This window comes from Trichosurus vulpecula, chromosome 4, assembly GCF_011100635.1.
Source record: "Trichosurus vulpecula isolate mTriVul1 chromosome 4, mTriVul1.pri, whole genome shotgun sequence".
Taxonomy (NCBI): domain Eukaryota; kingdom Metazoa; phylum Chordata; class Mammalia; order Diprotodontia; family Phalangeridae; genus Trichosurus; species Trichosurus vulpecula.
Genome location: NC_050576.1, coordinates 4,408,092 through 4,424,142, shown reverse-complemented (window position 1 = coordinate 4,424,142; position 16,051 = coordinate 4,408,092). Strand labels below are relative to the sequence as shown.

General features: G+C 41.7%; 1 protein-coding gene across 1 annotated transcript in view; it reads right to left on the bottom strand.

Annotated features, from left to right (window-relative positions):
• Window positions 1–16,051, bottom strand: part of LRRIQ3 (leucine rich repeats and IQ motif containing 3) — a 135,514-nt gene that overhangs the window by 44,322 nt on the left and 75,141 nt on the right. The window contains exon 4 of the mRNA XM_036757801.1: window positions 15,575–15,737. Within this exon, the coding sequence (XP_036613696.1) occupies window positions 15,575–15,737 (163 nt within the window). The remainder of the gene's footprint in view (window positions 1–15,574; window positions 15,738–16,051) is intronic.

The following is a 16,051-nucleotide window of genomic DNA, read 5'->3' as shown; positions in this document are numbered from 1 at the left end:
TCTTCTAGCTATCAGTCCTATCTCTCTGGCTCTAAGACAAGAAGTCAGTTAATAAATGTTTATTAAGTAACCATAATGTTCCTGGATCTGTGCTAAGCACTGGGGATAAAGAAAGAGGCAAAAGATAGCCCCTACCCTCAAGGGACAATTTAATAGGGGAAGCAATAAGAGAACAAATATATACAAACAAGTTGTATCCATTTTTGTGGATGTATATACACACATATATACATATACCACATATGTGTGTATATGTGCATGTATATACATACATACATACACATGTATGTATGTATGTGTGAATGTATGTAGGAAGGCAGTAGGTAGAAATGAGAAGGGAGAACGTTCCAGGTATGGGGGGTAGCCAGAGAAAATGCACAAATTGTCCATAGAACAATGGTCATATTGTATAATAAGTCTAATCCTCTTCTATAGGACGACCATTAACATATTTGAAGAAAGTGATCATACAATCCCCCGTAAGTCTTCTCTTCTACAGAACAAATATCCTCTGTTTCTTCAGCTGAGCTCTATATGATGAAACAACATAATACAAAGGAAAGGTGGTAGTCTCAGAAGTCAGAGGTGTTTCTTATTAGTATGACCTCAGGCAAGTCCCATCCTTATGCCTCAGTTTCCTTAGTAATTGGACTAGATGGCCTCTGAGGTCCCTTCCAAATTGAAATCTATATCCTATGGTTTTGATGGTCCTCACCATCTTGATCATCTTCTGTTTGTATAAAGTAGGCAGGGCCAAATCCATCATCTAAAGAAGGCATTAACAATTGACCACTTTGATGGTGACACTGTCGTAAATCTAGCAAAGAGAAACTTAATTTGAGCTAAATGGCTCCAGAAGATAGAGGATCAAGTGAAACCAAGAGGAAAAAGGGGATAAAACAATGAAGGCTCCAGGAGGAGCCTAAAAGAGGCAGAGGCCTGAGAAACAAGGGCAAACATGCCAGCACACTTGCTCTAGGTCACTCTTTGTAATGGATGCCGCCGCTGTTGCTGGTTTCACCTCTAATTCCCTTATGGCAAGGAAGCTGCTTCTTCCATAAAAGGTACAGTCAATCCCCTTGCCTACAAAGAGCTCCCAAAGAGTCCACTCACTGGAACATTCTTCCTTCTCTTTCACCTTCTACTTTAACTAATTCATTTACAGGTAATGAGCACACAGTGGCCCTGGGTTCAACACAAACATGGGATGCTTCCTGCAGGCCCTTGGAACTACCACATTGGCTATGAATACTAAGGAAGAGAGCATCCCCAGCCCTTAGGAGCTCCCCTCATCACCTTGCTGGCAATTGGCTGGTCTGACATTTCCATCTGCTGGGGCATGGACTCTCTCCCAAAGGTGTTCCTGAGCACCTGCCTTAGAAGGGGCATATTCACCCTTCACCCCCTAGAGTAGAATGGCCCAGGTGAAAGGGCTTTCATTCAACTGGTGAGATCCTTGAGGGCAAGGAGCCTGTTTTTGCCTATGAATCCCCAGTGCTTAACATAGCACATCATAGGCCCCTAGTAAATGCTTGTTGATGCCTGACTCTCACATAAGCAGAAACTATAGGCATTGAAGCCTCCTTCTGCAGGATGCCTCCCCCCTCCTGCCTTCCCTTGAGATCACTTTCCATCTTCTCTGAATAGATCTTGTCAGTTGTGTGTGGTCTCCTTCACGAGAAGATGAGCTGCTTGAGGGTAGGGATGATGCTTTTTCTTTCTTACTATTCCCAGCATTAGCAGAACATGTGATACAGAAAGTGTTTAATGATTGCTTATTGACTAAGTGGCTGAACGATTGCCTGGTGGGATGGGTCTGGCTGCATACTGTGAAGCCTCCTAAATCTTAGCTTGTTCCAACCATTTCCTTTTTTCTACTTTCTACTCCTCCCACTGGACCAAACACTGACTGCTTGTGGCTTGCAGCTCTTTCTATCCAGCCTTTCTTACTTGTTTCTGGATGACTTTTACTGTTTCCAAGAAATTAAATTCATCCTCAAAGGATGATAATTTGTTACCATTGAGAATATTGACAGGAAGGCACTGAGGTTAATTGCTAAAGAGGGTCAGTGGTATTTTTAGCATTGATGATATTGCTGAAATTCATGTAATATGTGGGCAACTTGGCAAGGTGACCAGTCCCATTTGGATTCATAAACTGTTTTGTGCTTGTTTAAAAATCAGTTCTAGGACATTAAGGTGAAGTCATATGATGCAAAAAAAATATTCAGATATAAAAATATGAGACAATATGCAAATAAAATCGATCAGTTTGAATCAAAGTCAGTCATCCGTATTAAAGAAAAGACGACTGGCCTTCTTGGATATTTATAACTCCTTCGTCATGTGAAGGAGTAAGCACAAGTTCAGAGTGATCTCACACTCCACTGGAATATTTTATCTTCCTCTCAAATCCACTATATAAAGCTTCATACAGTCTCTCTATGATTCTGAAATCTAAGAAAGGGAATTTTGCTTGAGGTAGACCAAGTGAGAAGAGAGAGTTTGGAGTGAGGGCAAGTTAGAGAAAGACTGTCTAAGCCAGAGTTTCTTGACCTGATTTCTATAGACCCTTCCTCTTCACCCTCCTCCCTCTCACACACAAAGGGGCTTGTGAACACGGATGAGAAACTCATTACATTGTTATTCTCACTAACCTCTAATGGAAATTTAGCATTTCCTACAATTATTTAAAGACATGATTCCTAGAAAGGGTCCATAAACTTGACCAGATTGACTACCAAAGGATACCAAGCCAGAAAAAACAAACAAACAAACAAAAAGACGAGTTAGAAATCTTGGTAGGGCTAAAGAATTATAAGCCACAAAACAGTGAGGAAGGGAAACATGGAAATCAGGTGGGGTTTTGAGATGAAAGAGTTTTCTAGACTTTTCTAGAAGTCTGATCAGTAGTTCTAGAGTGAGAGAGAGCCACAGATCTCTAAAAGCCAAGAAAACAGACTGAACTTGAGGAATATATAACACAAGTATTCAGTCAAAACATTGAATTTTCTATATGTAAGAAGAAGGCTATGGGAAACAGATTCCAGAAGGACCAGGCACAGAGAGCCTTGCTTTGTAACTTTCATGATCTGGAAGAAGAATTAAAGGAAGGTTTGAGAATGGCAGAAGGAGACAGTTTGGAAGAAAGAGCTAGCAAAAAAAGAAAAGCTTTGTTCCCTGAATTTTAAAGACCAAGACCAATGCTCCACAACACCAGAGGCTTCTAAATGTCTCCCTTTCTTTGTTAGTATCCCTCCTGAACATCATTTTATTATTGCACACGTTGAAGAGAATGGAGATTATTATATATTAAGGAAATATCTAAAATAGTTCAAGAAGGGTCACATGCTAATTCTAGAGACAGGTGTAAGTTTATAAACCCACACAGAAAGATCTTATAGGTGGTGGGGGGGAGGGGGGCAGGATACCTTTAACCAAAACTACTTTCTTCTGAATTTACTAAATATATACTCATTTCAACATTCAATGACCTTTTCTCAATCCTCACCCTTCTTGACCTCTCTCCAATCTTTCACACCGTCAACCACTCTCTTGTCCTACTCTAGGTTTTTGTGAAACTTTTCTCTCCTGGTCCTCCTCCTCTGTGTCTGATGACTCCTTTTCTGCTTCCTTTACTGGATCTTCTGTCCATGACAATCTCCTATTTGATAAATTCCAATGGCTTCTATCATGTCCAGGATCAAATGTAGTATCATCTGTTGTTCCAAAGCCCTTATAATCTGGCTTCCCTTCTCCCTTGCCAATCCTCTTACCCTTTACTCTCCACTCCCCATCTCCATGTACTCTGGAATCCCATGATACCTGCCTCCTTTCTATTCCTCCCACATGATGCTATATATGCAGACTCCAGGAATTTGCTTTGGTTATCCCATCCATATCTAGGATATTCTTCTTTCCCATTTCTATCCCTTGGCTTCTTCCAAATCCCAGGTAAAAATCCTATCATTGAGATGAAGCCTTTCCTGATCTCCCTTAACGTTAGGGCCTTCTCCATATTGATTACATTGAATGTATCTTGTTTTTGCAATCTTGTTTTCATATTTTCTTCCCCTAGATTGTGAAGTCCTAGAGAGGAGAAAATGTCTTGTGATGTGACATGGGTGGAGTGAGAAATCTGAATTTTAAATGAAAGCAAGACAAAGAATGGATTGATAAAAAGAAAAAGAAAGACAGTAACATCAAACGTTACTATGTCAGTCAATGGTAGAGAACTTAAAAAAGAAATGAATGAATGAAAAAGCTTTTCTTAAGTAACTGCTATGAGCCAGGCACTGTGAAAAGTTCTGGGGATACAAGTACAAAAATGAGACAGCTCTTATCCTAAAGGAGTTCATCTTACAACAGAAGAAATTCCTATATTTGGGAGTGGTAGCCAAGGAATGGAGGGCAGTATACCTACATATTTTTACCAGGGAACAGTGTTGAATTAATTAGTGCAGTTCAAGAAGTGAAGGCCGAAATGTCCATTAAATGAACAATGGTATAGTGTGTGAAGACTCATCTGGACTGAGGGCAATCAGATAGAGTCAGCTACTTAGTTTTGTTTTCACTAACTCACCAATGAAGGCAGAGCAGGCCAAAGCACACAAAGATGGCAATACTGAGCATGGTCAGAGTATAACTGAGCATTTTAAGAAGGTCAAAGATAATGATGCGTGCTATAGCTATGTGCAAAGGAAAATGTGACCAAGAGCTACGATAGCAATTCCCAATGAAAGACTGATTCTGCGGGCATGAAAGGCTTCGATGAGAAAGACTAGATTCTTCAAGAGAATAACGGCTTCATAAACGGTTCCATGGTGATTTTAGTCTGGAGAAAGTTCATGTTTAAGAGACAGAAACCGAGGCATCGGTGAAGGAATAACAACCACCACCAAAATGCCTCAGTCCTCAAAGAAGAACACTGCCAAGGCGAAAACTCCAAGATGAGGTGAAGCCTCCAGAAGCCGACGGTATGGAAGCAAAGGGCAGCGTTAGCTTCTTGAGAGCCGCACCACAGAAGGGATGGGCTCAGTGTTTGGGTTCCTGAGATCATTGAGCAGTTCAGGTAGAAGACCAAACTCTTCAAGGCTTCTTGGGTCTCTTTTTTGTTCATCAAGAATGATGACTTTTCAGCCTGAAATGGATGTTACAAGCACATTCTGCTGTCTTCATCACCTTCAAGTAACCTGGTCAGGAGAATCATGCCAAGGGGGTTGAGATGGGGGTCAAACAAAAGGAATCTTTGTAGATTGTACTTAAGGAATCACTGTATTTGATCTTTGGGTAACCACAGAGACCAGAAATGCTGCAAGGCTGAAGGTAGGCAAATGTTATAATATAAAAACAGAGGTAGGGTATGATTCTCCAGGGAGTAGTGGTAATCTGTGAATGTAAGACTTGGGACCACAGAGAAAGGGAAGTGGGAATCACTCTGAGCCAGTCCAGGATCCTTATGACAACAGGTTCCAACAATCTAACATTGGGGTTTGGTGACAGAACTACTAGAAAGGCAAACCTGGAATTCAGAGAAGTATTTGAGATTATCTCCTAATAGCCATGTGGACAAGATAGAGAAAAAATGTTTTAAGAACCAAACTTGTGATTTCAATGGTGTGGTGAGAAAACTTGCTCTACTAATGCCTTCTCTTGATTTACTGTTTTAGCCACCTGATTAGAGCACTAAGGGATTAAATCAAATATGCAATGTGTGTCCTGAGTAAGCTTTAGATCTGTGTCTTCCTGCCTAGGATGCCAATTCTCTAATAATAATGCCATGTTTCCTCTATAGTCCAACAAGTTTAAAGTCTCTTGTATGTAAGAACCAAGTCATATCAAAGTTTTGTATTTCACCCAAACGGTAACACATCACTTTACATAAAGTATGACTTTATTGCTTTGTCTAATTTATTTTTTGATTAATTTGAGTGAAATAATTTGCCAGATTGGAAACTGATTCGTCAAGAGGGTTCATTGTTGGCTTACCATTAACCTCAAAAGAAGTCACTAGTAACAGATTTCAGACCTGTTCTTGAACCTGCTCTGTTTCATCTTTTTTACCAATGACTTGGATGAATCAATGGAGGGCATGATTCTTCAATCTGTGGAGAACATAAAGCTGCAAGGAATGAATAATGAGTTGGATGAGAGAATTGGCATCCAAAAAGTCTTGATGGGCTGGTACAATGAGAAGAATTTAATGAGATGAAATTTGGATAAGGAATAAATGGAAAAACTCAACTGTACCTGTATAAGATAAGGGAGATTTGGTAAGGTTGCTCATGGTCAAAACATTGAGGGTTTGAAAGGTCTTCAATATGAGTGGACAGTGTGATGTGTCAACATTTAAAAAAAACAAGAACAAAATTATGTTACATTAATAAAACATCTCACATCCAAAATGAGGAGAGTAATTGTTTCACCCTATTCTGCCCCAACTGACTTCACCTGAAGAGTTGTGTTCAGTTCCAGACACAATTTTAGGAGAAAATAGACATGCTGGAACCTGGATATTTGAGTGAAAGAACTAGGCTTATACAGCCCAAGGAAGAGATGGCTTGGTGGGATCTGGCTTTAGTTAAGGGGGAGCTTGGAATTAATGTCCTCAAATATTTAAAGAACTGGCATTCTGAAAAGACATCACATTCCTCCTGCTTGGTCTCAGAAGTTACAACTACAACCAAATGATGAAAAATTACAGGAAAGTCGGTTTTGCTTTAAGTATGAGGATTGGAATCAAACAAGGAGAGCTACCCCTCAAATGAAGAGAAAGAGCTGCTATGCGAGATCATTCAGTCACTGTCAGTGAGCTGTCCATGTAGGAGCTGAATGAACTCTGATGAGGGATTCCATAGAGAAGCATTAGGCCAAATGAAGGCATTGGAGAAGAGGAGCATTAACGTGCTTTTGCCCTATAAGATTCATGGATTCTAAAGTATAAATGAGATTTGTTTTGGTTTGTTTTAGAATCAAAGAATGGAAGTGGAAAGGGAAGGAAGGAAGGGAGGAAGGGAAGAATGCAGAAGTTCATAGCTTAAGTTCTTAGATGACCCTCTTTCAATACAAACTTGTGGGAGTGGGGTTATGAAGTGTGTGGGGGAAATGATATTAAGATGAAAGTGGGTTTTTCTTTTTTAGCCTCATTGTCATATTTTGGCATAAATATTTTAAATTTTGGTAATATATTTTCCTTTGATACCATGATGACAGAGAAAAGAGCTATTTCAGTATACAAATACAAACGGAACATGCCCATTCCTTAATACACTGTGTTCTTTAAGAACTCTTAGACGATGCTTTTAGCCAACAAAAGGAAATCACCAATCGTTGAAAAACAGAATTTTAGTGTTGAAAGGATCCTTGACAGCCATCTAGTCTAAACCACCAAAAAACTCTCTACCATGACACAACCCAAGAACTGCTCACACAGCCCTTGACTGGAAACCTCCAAATATGGCACACCTCACCACCTCTCCAGGAAGCCTGCCTGATTCTGGACACCTCCGATGTTCAGAAGGTGGTGGTGGTTGTTCTTGTTGCTGCTGCTGCTGCTGCTGAAGCTGTTCTTTCCTCTTCACAGTCAAGTCTAGAACTGCTTTTGTGTAAATCCTTGCCCCGTCATTCCTGGCTCTGCCCTGCAGATCTGAAACCCATCCTGAAGCTAGCTGTCATGTCCACATCCTCTCCCAATTTCAGTCATCTCCTCCACAAGCTACTACCACCAATTCTTTCAAGGAATCCTCATAGAACATGGACTCAAGGCCCTTTCTCACCCTGCTGGTCCTGCTTCCGATAACAACAGCTAGGTGGCACCATAGTGCATAGAGCACGGGGCCTGGAGTTAAGAAGACTCAGCATCCTGAGATCAAATCAGCCTCAGATACTTACTAGCTGTGTGACCCTGAACAAGTCACTTCATCCTGTTTGCCTCAGTTTCTTCATCTATAAAATTAGCTGGAGAAGGAAATGGTAAACCACTCCAGTACGTCTGCCAATCCCAAATTGGGTCCCCAAGAGTTGAACAAGACAGAAAGCAACAGAACACCAACCAAGACTCCAGATAAGGTCTAATCAGAACACAGTACAGAGTGACCATTACTTCCCTGTTTACTGGAAACTATGCCTTTCTTAACCTAGAGCAAGTTTGCCTTCTCAATTTTGGCTATGCCCTCACACTGCATCCTCATATTAACCTTGAAGACCACTAAACCCCAGACTATTTTCAGACAATTGAACTTCCTTATTAAAATGGGAGCACCTGGAATACTTTTTAATCCTGTCTTTGAACCCTGAATTCATATGCCCCAAATCTAGGATTGCATCAGACTCTGCTGCCCCATTCCTGGTTATATTTGAGAATCAGAAAGTTTTAGTCACAGGTCCTCTTAGTTTTCATCACTTTTACATCAATAGGCAGTTCCTCATTTTGGGTAAAGGTCCAGAATAGCAGTTTTCTTCCTTGTTCTTTCCCCATTTTGAAGAATCATTGCATTAAAGTAAGCCAAGACTCTTCGGTTTTTAGCAAAATATCCCAATGCTCTTTTATAGCCTGGGGAATGATTAATGATTCCAGATAGGAAAACTGAATACTTCCCTACTATTCATGTCAGGTTGAAATATGGCCACATCCATATTCCTGAGTTTCCTTCAGCAGGGAGTTGCCAACCACCACAACTGGCCTTTTAGATTTTGGTCCATCCTGTCCTTGACATAATGTGAAAGTGCTCCCTGTACCTATCCACCTCCTGGAATCTTTTGCTTCCTTCCAAACTAGGCTCAAATGGCACCTTCTTCAGGCATCCTTTCCTGGAGACCCCAGTTGCTAGTGTTTTCCCCTCCATGGTAGCATTCATCTGCTTTGCATATGTCTTGAATATGTGTATAAATGTATATATTTTCTTCACTATGAGAGTGTAAGCTCCTTGAGAGCTCTTGAGAGTAGGGGCCGTTTTGCTTTTGTCTTTGCACCCTCGGAGCTAAGCATATTTCCTTTCATATTGTAGGCACTTAATAAAATGTTTGTCAGTTGATTGACTGAGAGATGGCATCTCTCCTCATAATGCTGGTAATTCCTCATCTTCATTTCTCAGAGCACTACAAACTCTTTCTTCTTCAAGGGGCTAGCCATGCCCTCTACTGGAATATCCTCCTAGCCATTCCATAGCTTGAAAAGCTTTCAGTCTCTCTTCTCTTGCTTTTCTGTATCACTTCCTCCTATCCTTCAACCTTCTGATGAAGGCTACAATTCCTTCCGATTTTTCAGAGGCTTTTTGTCCTCTTGATTTTCCCTTTTAAATACTTCTGTGTTTTCAAGGGGCACTTCATTCTCTTTGACAATCTGAAGAATCATCCCCCAGTCCTCTCGCCTTCTCCTTTAATGGAGATCCTAATCTGCATTTTTTGGCAGGTTTAGCTATAACTTTTCAATGGCAGAAATGTAAAGAGCTCACTTTACAAGTTATTCACAGATTCCCAATTGTTCTCCATATCTGTTGTTTAGCTCTGCTTTTCTGTGCTGATGGCTCTTGTAACCAACATGCCGGTGCCTGCTTCCATTTTCTATCTTCATTGAGCCCTGGGGAGTATGGCTAGGTTAGCGATCTTCGTGTATTCTAAGAGCTGGCACGTACATAAAGATCAGAGCACAACAATGCCATCGTATAGAAGGCACCTTAACGATAATGAGTCTGACCCTCTAAATTTACTAGTAAAGAAACTAAGATCCAGACTTGCCAAAAGTCATACAACTAGTAAGTGTTTGAGACTTTCTGATTCCAAGTACAGCTCTCTAGCTACTACACTACACTACCCGGGGCTGAATTAAACTTATTGTTGGCAAACTAATCTAGTATCTTTGTCTGGAAAACCCCATGGACCTTGTCATGTAGAGTCAGACATGACTGAACAACAGCAACAACATGTGTATGGCCCTGGACTAAGCTGTTTATAATATTAACCCATGGCGTCCTCACGTCAGCCTTTGGAGAGATGGACCATTATGATCCCCATTTCCCAGATGAATAAATGAGGCAGACAAAGGTGAAGGACCAGGTCTGAGGCTGGAGATGCCCTGGGGCAGTCTTCAGAACTCTAGACTCAGTGTACTAGGCACTATGACGCCCCCAGGCTGCCTCTATGCCGAGAGTTCAGCAAAACCAACATTCCAAGAAGTCCCTCTCCTACCATTGCTCTTTAACTGGAAAGTTCTGTGGTCTATCACCCAGATGGGCAAAATGACTGTTTTTGTAAATCAAATAATATGTGCTTGGGCCTGACAGGTGGTCATTTATCAGATTACTTAAAAGGTCTTTGGGATGACATTGTTAGCAGAGAAGCCAATGGGGATGCTATATACCTTGGCCTTTTCCCATGTGGCTTGATTATGGCAGACTGAAAGTCTTTATGGTCTTAGACAGTCTTTGCCCTGTTTCTCCTCATCATCTTTAGCTTCCCTCTGATGGTGTGATGTGTCTAGTGAGACGGTGTTCTGTAAGGGGAAGGCATTATGGAGACATGCCCCTCTGAATCCCCTGAAGAAATCGGACCTCCTTCAGCTTCTTACTCATTCTTTTGCATCTCAGGTACAGAGGGTGGAGGCTTCGACAATGAGGGAACAAGCCACAGGAATTGAGGACTTGAGACCTAGGCTGGATTCTACAGACAGCTTACATCAACGCCTGGAGGAAGAAGGATGGCACTTAAGCAATGACCTGTACAGCTGGTGCCCAGGTGAAAGGTCCATCTGGCAGTCTTGTTAATCTGGATATGAATGTGTTAGGATCAACTCTATGTAGGAACTGAGGTCCGTTTCGAGCCTACTCCCTCAGAAACCAAGATGGCACACCAAGAGTCTGCCCTGGGGGTATGATGAAAAATAAGTGTACATTTGTTCTTGCTTTATCTGTGAAGTAAATATATCTGTAAAAGCTGATCAATGATAGATGGTTAAATGTTAGTGGGGCCAGTTAGTCAATAAATAAACATTAAGCACCCACTATGTGATAAGCACTGTACTAAGCACTAGGGACACAAAAAGAGGAAAAAGAAATGTCCTCACCCTCAAGAGACTCACAACTAGGGTATTAGTCACTGCCCCTTAACAAATGGGGGAGACCCTGAGCTGATGGGAGTAGAGAGAAGCAATAACCCCACCCCCTCAAGGGACCTGCAAACCCTGACAGGCAACATATCTTGGTCATTAGATAGCGGAGTCAGAGCATACTCATCATACTCACAGAATTATCTGGATTGAGGCAGTCAGTGTTGGCTTCTAGCTGTTCCCTTACCAAATTGTAAACCATGAGAGGAGAGATGCTTTTTTTTCCTTATCTAGACTATGTGTCTCCTTAATGATAAACACTAAATACATAGTTTTCATAAATGGCACAGTGGATACAGCAAAGGACTTGGAGTTAGGAAGGCCTGAGTTCAAATCTTTCCTGAGACACCGTCTGTGTAACTCTGTTCCCTTCCATCAGTGTCAGTTCCTTCAGTGATGAAACAAACCCCAGGCACCCTAAAAGATTCAAGGATATTTCTTCTCTCCTCTGCTGTCAGCTCAAGCCCACCCTGAAAACGTTAGGAGATGTTGTCCTTAGGGATTAAAAGAGATCAACTATGTTCAGCTCTGTAGAAATCTAGCTAATATCAATGGGCAATGCCTGGACTAATTTTTAACAATAAACTGTAAATTCCCTGAGGGCAGGGGCTGTCTTTTGCCTTTGCATGCCTAGAGGTTAGCACAGTGCCTAGCACACAGTAGGCACAAAATAAGTGCTTATTGACTGACTGACAACTGACAATAGATGGGTTTGGATCCTTTTAAAATTCTGGAATGATTTCTGAACACTCTAAGAATTGCCCAACCCTAGGAGCTCAAAGGGGCTCAATGGGAATCAAACAAGACGACTTTTCTTTTCTGATGGTGTTTTCTGTAGTGACATATGAGAAGAATGCCATTAACGAAGTATGCTTGGATTTTAGTAAAATACTTGACAGTGTCTCCTAGTGTTGCTATAGGACCGGATCGAGGGATATGGATTGGAGGAGAGGACAGTTAGCTGTGTTTGGGACTGCCTGAGTCACTTAATCCAAAGAGCACTGGTTAATGGACTGATCTCACCTGGTATGGGCATCTCTTTTGGACTACCCATAAGGCCCTGCCCAGGTCCACGTTTTGTTGCACAGCTTCCATTTGGAGACATCAATGAAGACATCAGGAAAATGCTTAGCAGACTGGGTAGAGTGTGTAGCTAAGAGGGACAGCTGATATGTTTAAAGCCAGAAAAAAAAAAGATCCAAAAATATTTCACGATTCTGCATTAGAGGGCAAACTTACATGGTTTGCTAAGGATAAACACAAAACTTGCTGAGCAAGATAGATAATTGAATTCAAAAAAGACTCTAATGTAAAAGTATGGAATTGTGTGGAAGGAGGAAGAAGGAAGTCCATGCAAAAATGAGTCATGGGGTTTGTTGGCAAGCAAACAGGCACCAAGCACTTATTTCCCACCTCCCCCAGACCAAATATTCTCAGGTTAACAGGGACCAGGAACATAACCAAAGGCAATGCCATCTCCCTTGCAGAGAAAGGGAGGCCGAGTGTTCCACTGTACTCGGCCCTGGTCAGACGACACTGAAGGACTGAGTTCAGATCTGACTATCACAGTTAGAAAGAAAATGGGCATGCTGAAAGGGGACTACAAGCAGATGATGGGGAAATGAAGGGGGCTCCAAACCATGCCACAGGAGCACTGAATTAAGACATATCAGCCTAGAGAAGAGAAAACCATGGGAAGCATGATCCCTATCACCAACTCTCTGACTCAGGGCCATGGAGAATTTGGAGAAGTTTATTTTGCTTGAACCCACGGAAAGGAATTAAGAACAGTATGTGGGAACTACAGTGAGATATATTTTGCCGCAACATAAAATTCCTGAAAGGAATAATCTTGGCAATGAAAAAATTACTTATGAAGCCAGGCAATGAAAAGAGGTAAATCTCGATGTTTTACTTCTATTTAAAAAGTAGATATTCTTCATCCAATCACAGCACTCCATGTCCACCTCTGAGCAAACTGGAAGACCCCAGGGCCTCTTCTAACTGTTCACACCTCATCTCCTTTTAGGAGCCAACTGCCCCTTCTTCTGCCAGGAATGTCTGCCAGACTATTCCTACGCGTACATGTGTGCACACACACTTACACGCCTGCACACAAAAGCAGATACAGGCATACACTGTCTTCCCTTCGTCTGCTCTGGTGGATACTTTACTGTCTGTATCACACAGAATGGCACTTAATTGAAAGCTGACATGTATTGTTCTACAATTATTTCAAATGTGTGCGTCTTGTCTCCTCAATTCATCAGAAGCTGCCTACCTACGCACAAGGGCCAAGTCTTAAACGTCACAGTGCCTAAAAGTGTGAGGCGCACAGCAGGCCCTCAATATTTAGTGCTGAGTAGCATTACATGGGTCAATGTAGCTGAAAGGTGACTGGGAAACGCAGATGTAGCCCAAGCATCACTTCCGCTCTCAGAGCAACAGTGGAATTGAAAAGCCATAATTAACATTCAATAGGAAGGCACATTAACCAACAATATGTTCATAAAACAGAGCCAAACCACTAATCCTAAAGCACTTTTTACTTTAATATAGCTTGACACCACACTGTGCTAGAAGACGCTATGGATAAGGGTTGGCACAGTAGGGATGTGTTGGATGAGACCACAGGAGCTAAAGAAGCACTAGAAACCAATGGGCCTAGGAGCACTGAGCCCAGCCTCACACAAGTGAAGACAAACCGTGGCCGTCAGATTGACCAACGCCGATGGGGAGGATCAGTTTGAGTAGCTTGAGAAGTCATTTGGACCGGCGCCTGTGGCTGCAGCTGCAAAACAAAGCATGAAGGAATCAGGTTTACGGACTGCAAAGAGCTGCTCCCGGAGCTTGCAAGCTACTCAAATGAACAGCAACATCATTAGCACACCATTGTCTACTAGGAAGGATCCAAAGCGTGACTCCCAGGAGAATGAGATTGTTACATGATGTTCACTATGATGGAAACAGGCCTGCCCAGAGCTTCAGGTAACCTCTCTGACATCCTAACAAACCTGCTCTGCTAAAAAGGAATATATTCTTTAAAATCTTTGATCACTTGATAGGGTGCAGATATAATAAGGGGTTGCGATTCTGCAGGGTCTGCTAGTATCTCCTCGATAGGGAACACAGCACAGGCATGACTTGAGAAGGGATACATGGAAACAGCCGGGATCTGGAGGATTTTACCTTCCAGCCAGAGACATAGGGCAGATCAGGATGTAAAGGAAGACTCACTGGAGCTGACGTCAGTAAATAAGGTTCACGTCTTATCTGCGATAGCCAAGATCTGTATGTCCTTGGCCAAATTAAACTCTGGGCAGGGGGAGGAATCAGTTTTCTCATTAGTAAAATGAGGAGGTTTTGACTAAATTTCCGTCACCAAGATTCCTATAAACATGAAACTGAAGAACACTGTGACAGACTGGCATTGGTGGAAAGTGCTACAGGGTTGAATACAGTTGCTAAGGATAGAATGTTGGGATTTGGTTAAAATCACAGCCTAGAAACAGCCATCTCTAAACCCTGTTTGCACGCAATGGATGCAGGAGAAGGTCTGAAGACTCCTGCTGTCTCTGAGATGAGCACGTTTCATTGTAGACCAAAGGGCTGAAGGCCTTGTCAGGCAGCAGCGGCTGAGGCTGAACCCCATTTTCTAAACTTCCTAGCTACATGGCGGTTTATCTCTAAAACCTTAAGCTTCTTCTTCTGTAAGATGGGAATCTAAACCCCCATAACACAGTCCCTGCCTCACCATACTGCCATGAGGTTAAAGTGAAATCGCTAACCTTAAATGGCAGTGAAATAGCAGTTTTATTATTTGTGCTACAAGGACCTCGTGATTTCTGTCGTGCATTAACTCACTCACCAGTAGCAACAGACAAGTGAATGGTCCTAAAAGGCCTGAAGTACAGGAGCCGTTTATGAGAAGGCGGAGGTACAAAGGAAAAATGGAACGGGGCCATCTGGGCCCACCACATCTATCGTAAAGGCCATTCACCATTTAAAGTGCCGGTAAAGAAATAAAAACAAATCTGGATGCCTCTAGCAGTGCTTTGCACAATGGAGGTGATCAATAAATGCTTGTGGAAATAAACTACATCTAAGGAAGGGCTAAGCTACACTTCTCCTTACTTTGAACTCCCAGAAATCAGCTCTTCTACCACCCCACCAAAGACTGGCCAATCTTTCTGGTGTCATTGTAATGTAAGAAGGCAGAAAGGATTATAAAAATAGTTCAGAATTAATGATCATGTGACCCCACTTATTTTATCAATAATTCTTTCCAATTATCTGGATTAAACATCATTAGAATCTGAGGCACAATATTAGATGTTGTTTTTTTTTAATTCCAAATGTGGAGACATTCACTACTTTCCAAGGCTATCTCAGGAGTCGGCCCAATTGTTGCAACAGAATCTCAACTCAAATTTCCGAATGTAAAACTCTTAAATGCAGGTCCCCCACAGTCACCTTGCTTTCAGGCGAAGTCAGCTTTTCTTCTTCAGTCTCTTTATCTGACTTCTCATCCTCCTTTGTTGTGTATTTTCCATCAGTTTCCTTTGGTACCTTAATGGATATTTTCTGAGGAATAATAACAGGTTTGCTTAGTAACCATTTAAAGTAAGGTTTGGTCCTAAAAAGGAAAAAAAATGAATTATCAATTATTTTTCTGGAAATAAAAAAGCCATTCCAAATTTCTTATAGCATCTTCTGATAGCAGTTATTTATATCACTCTAGGTTTTCAAGTTACCTCATTTGACCCTCATGCTCCGAGATATGTTACTATTAATCCCCACTGTATAAAATGAAGAAATGGAGGCTCAGAAAAGACCACTTATTTGCCCAGGGTCCCATGATTAGCATTGGAGGAAGATGGACCCAAAGTCTTCTGACTTTCAGTCTAGAAATCTATTCACGTAACACAATCCTGCCCTGATACCATTTCC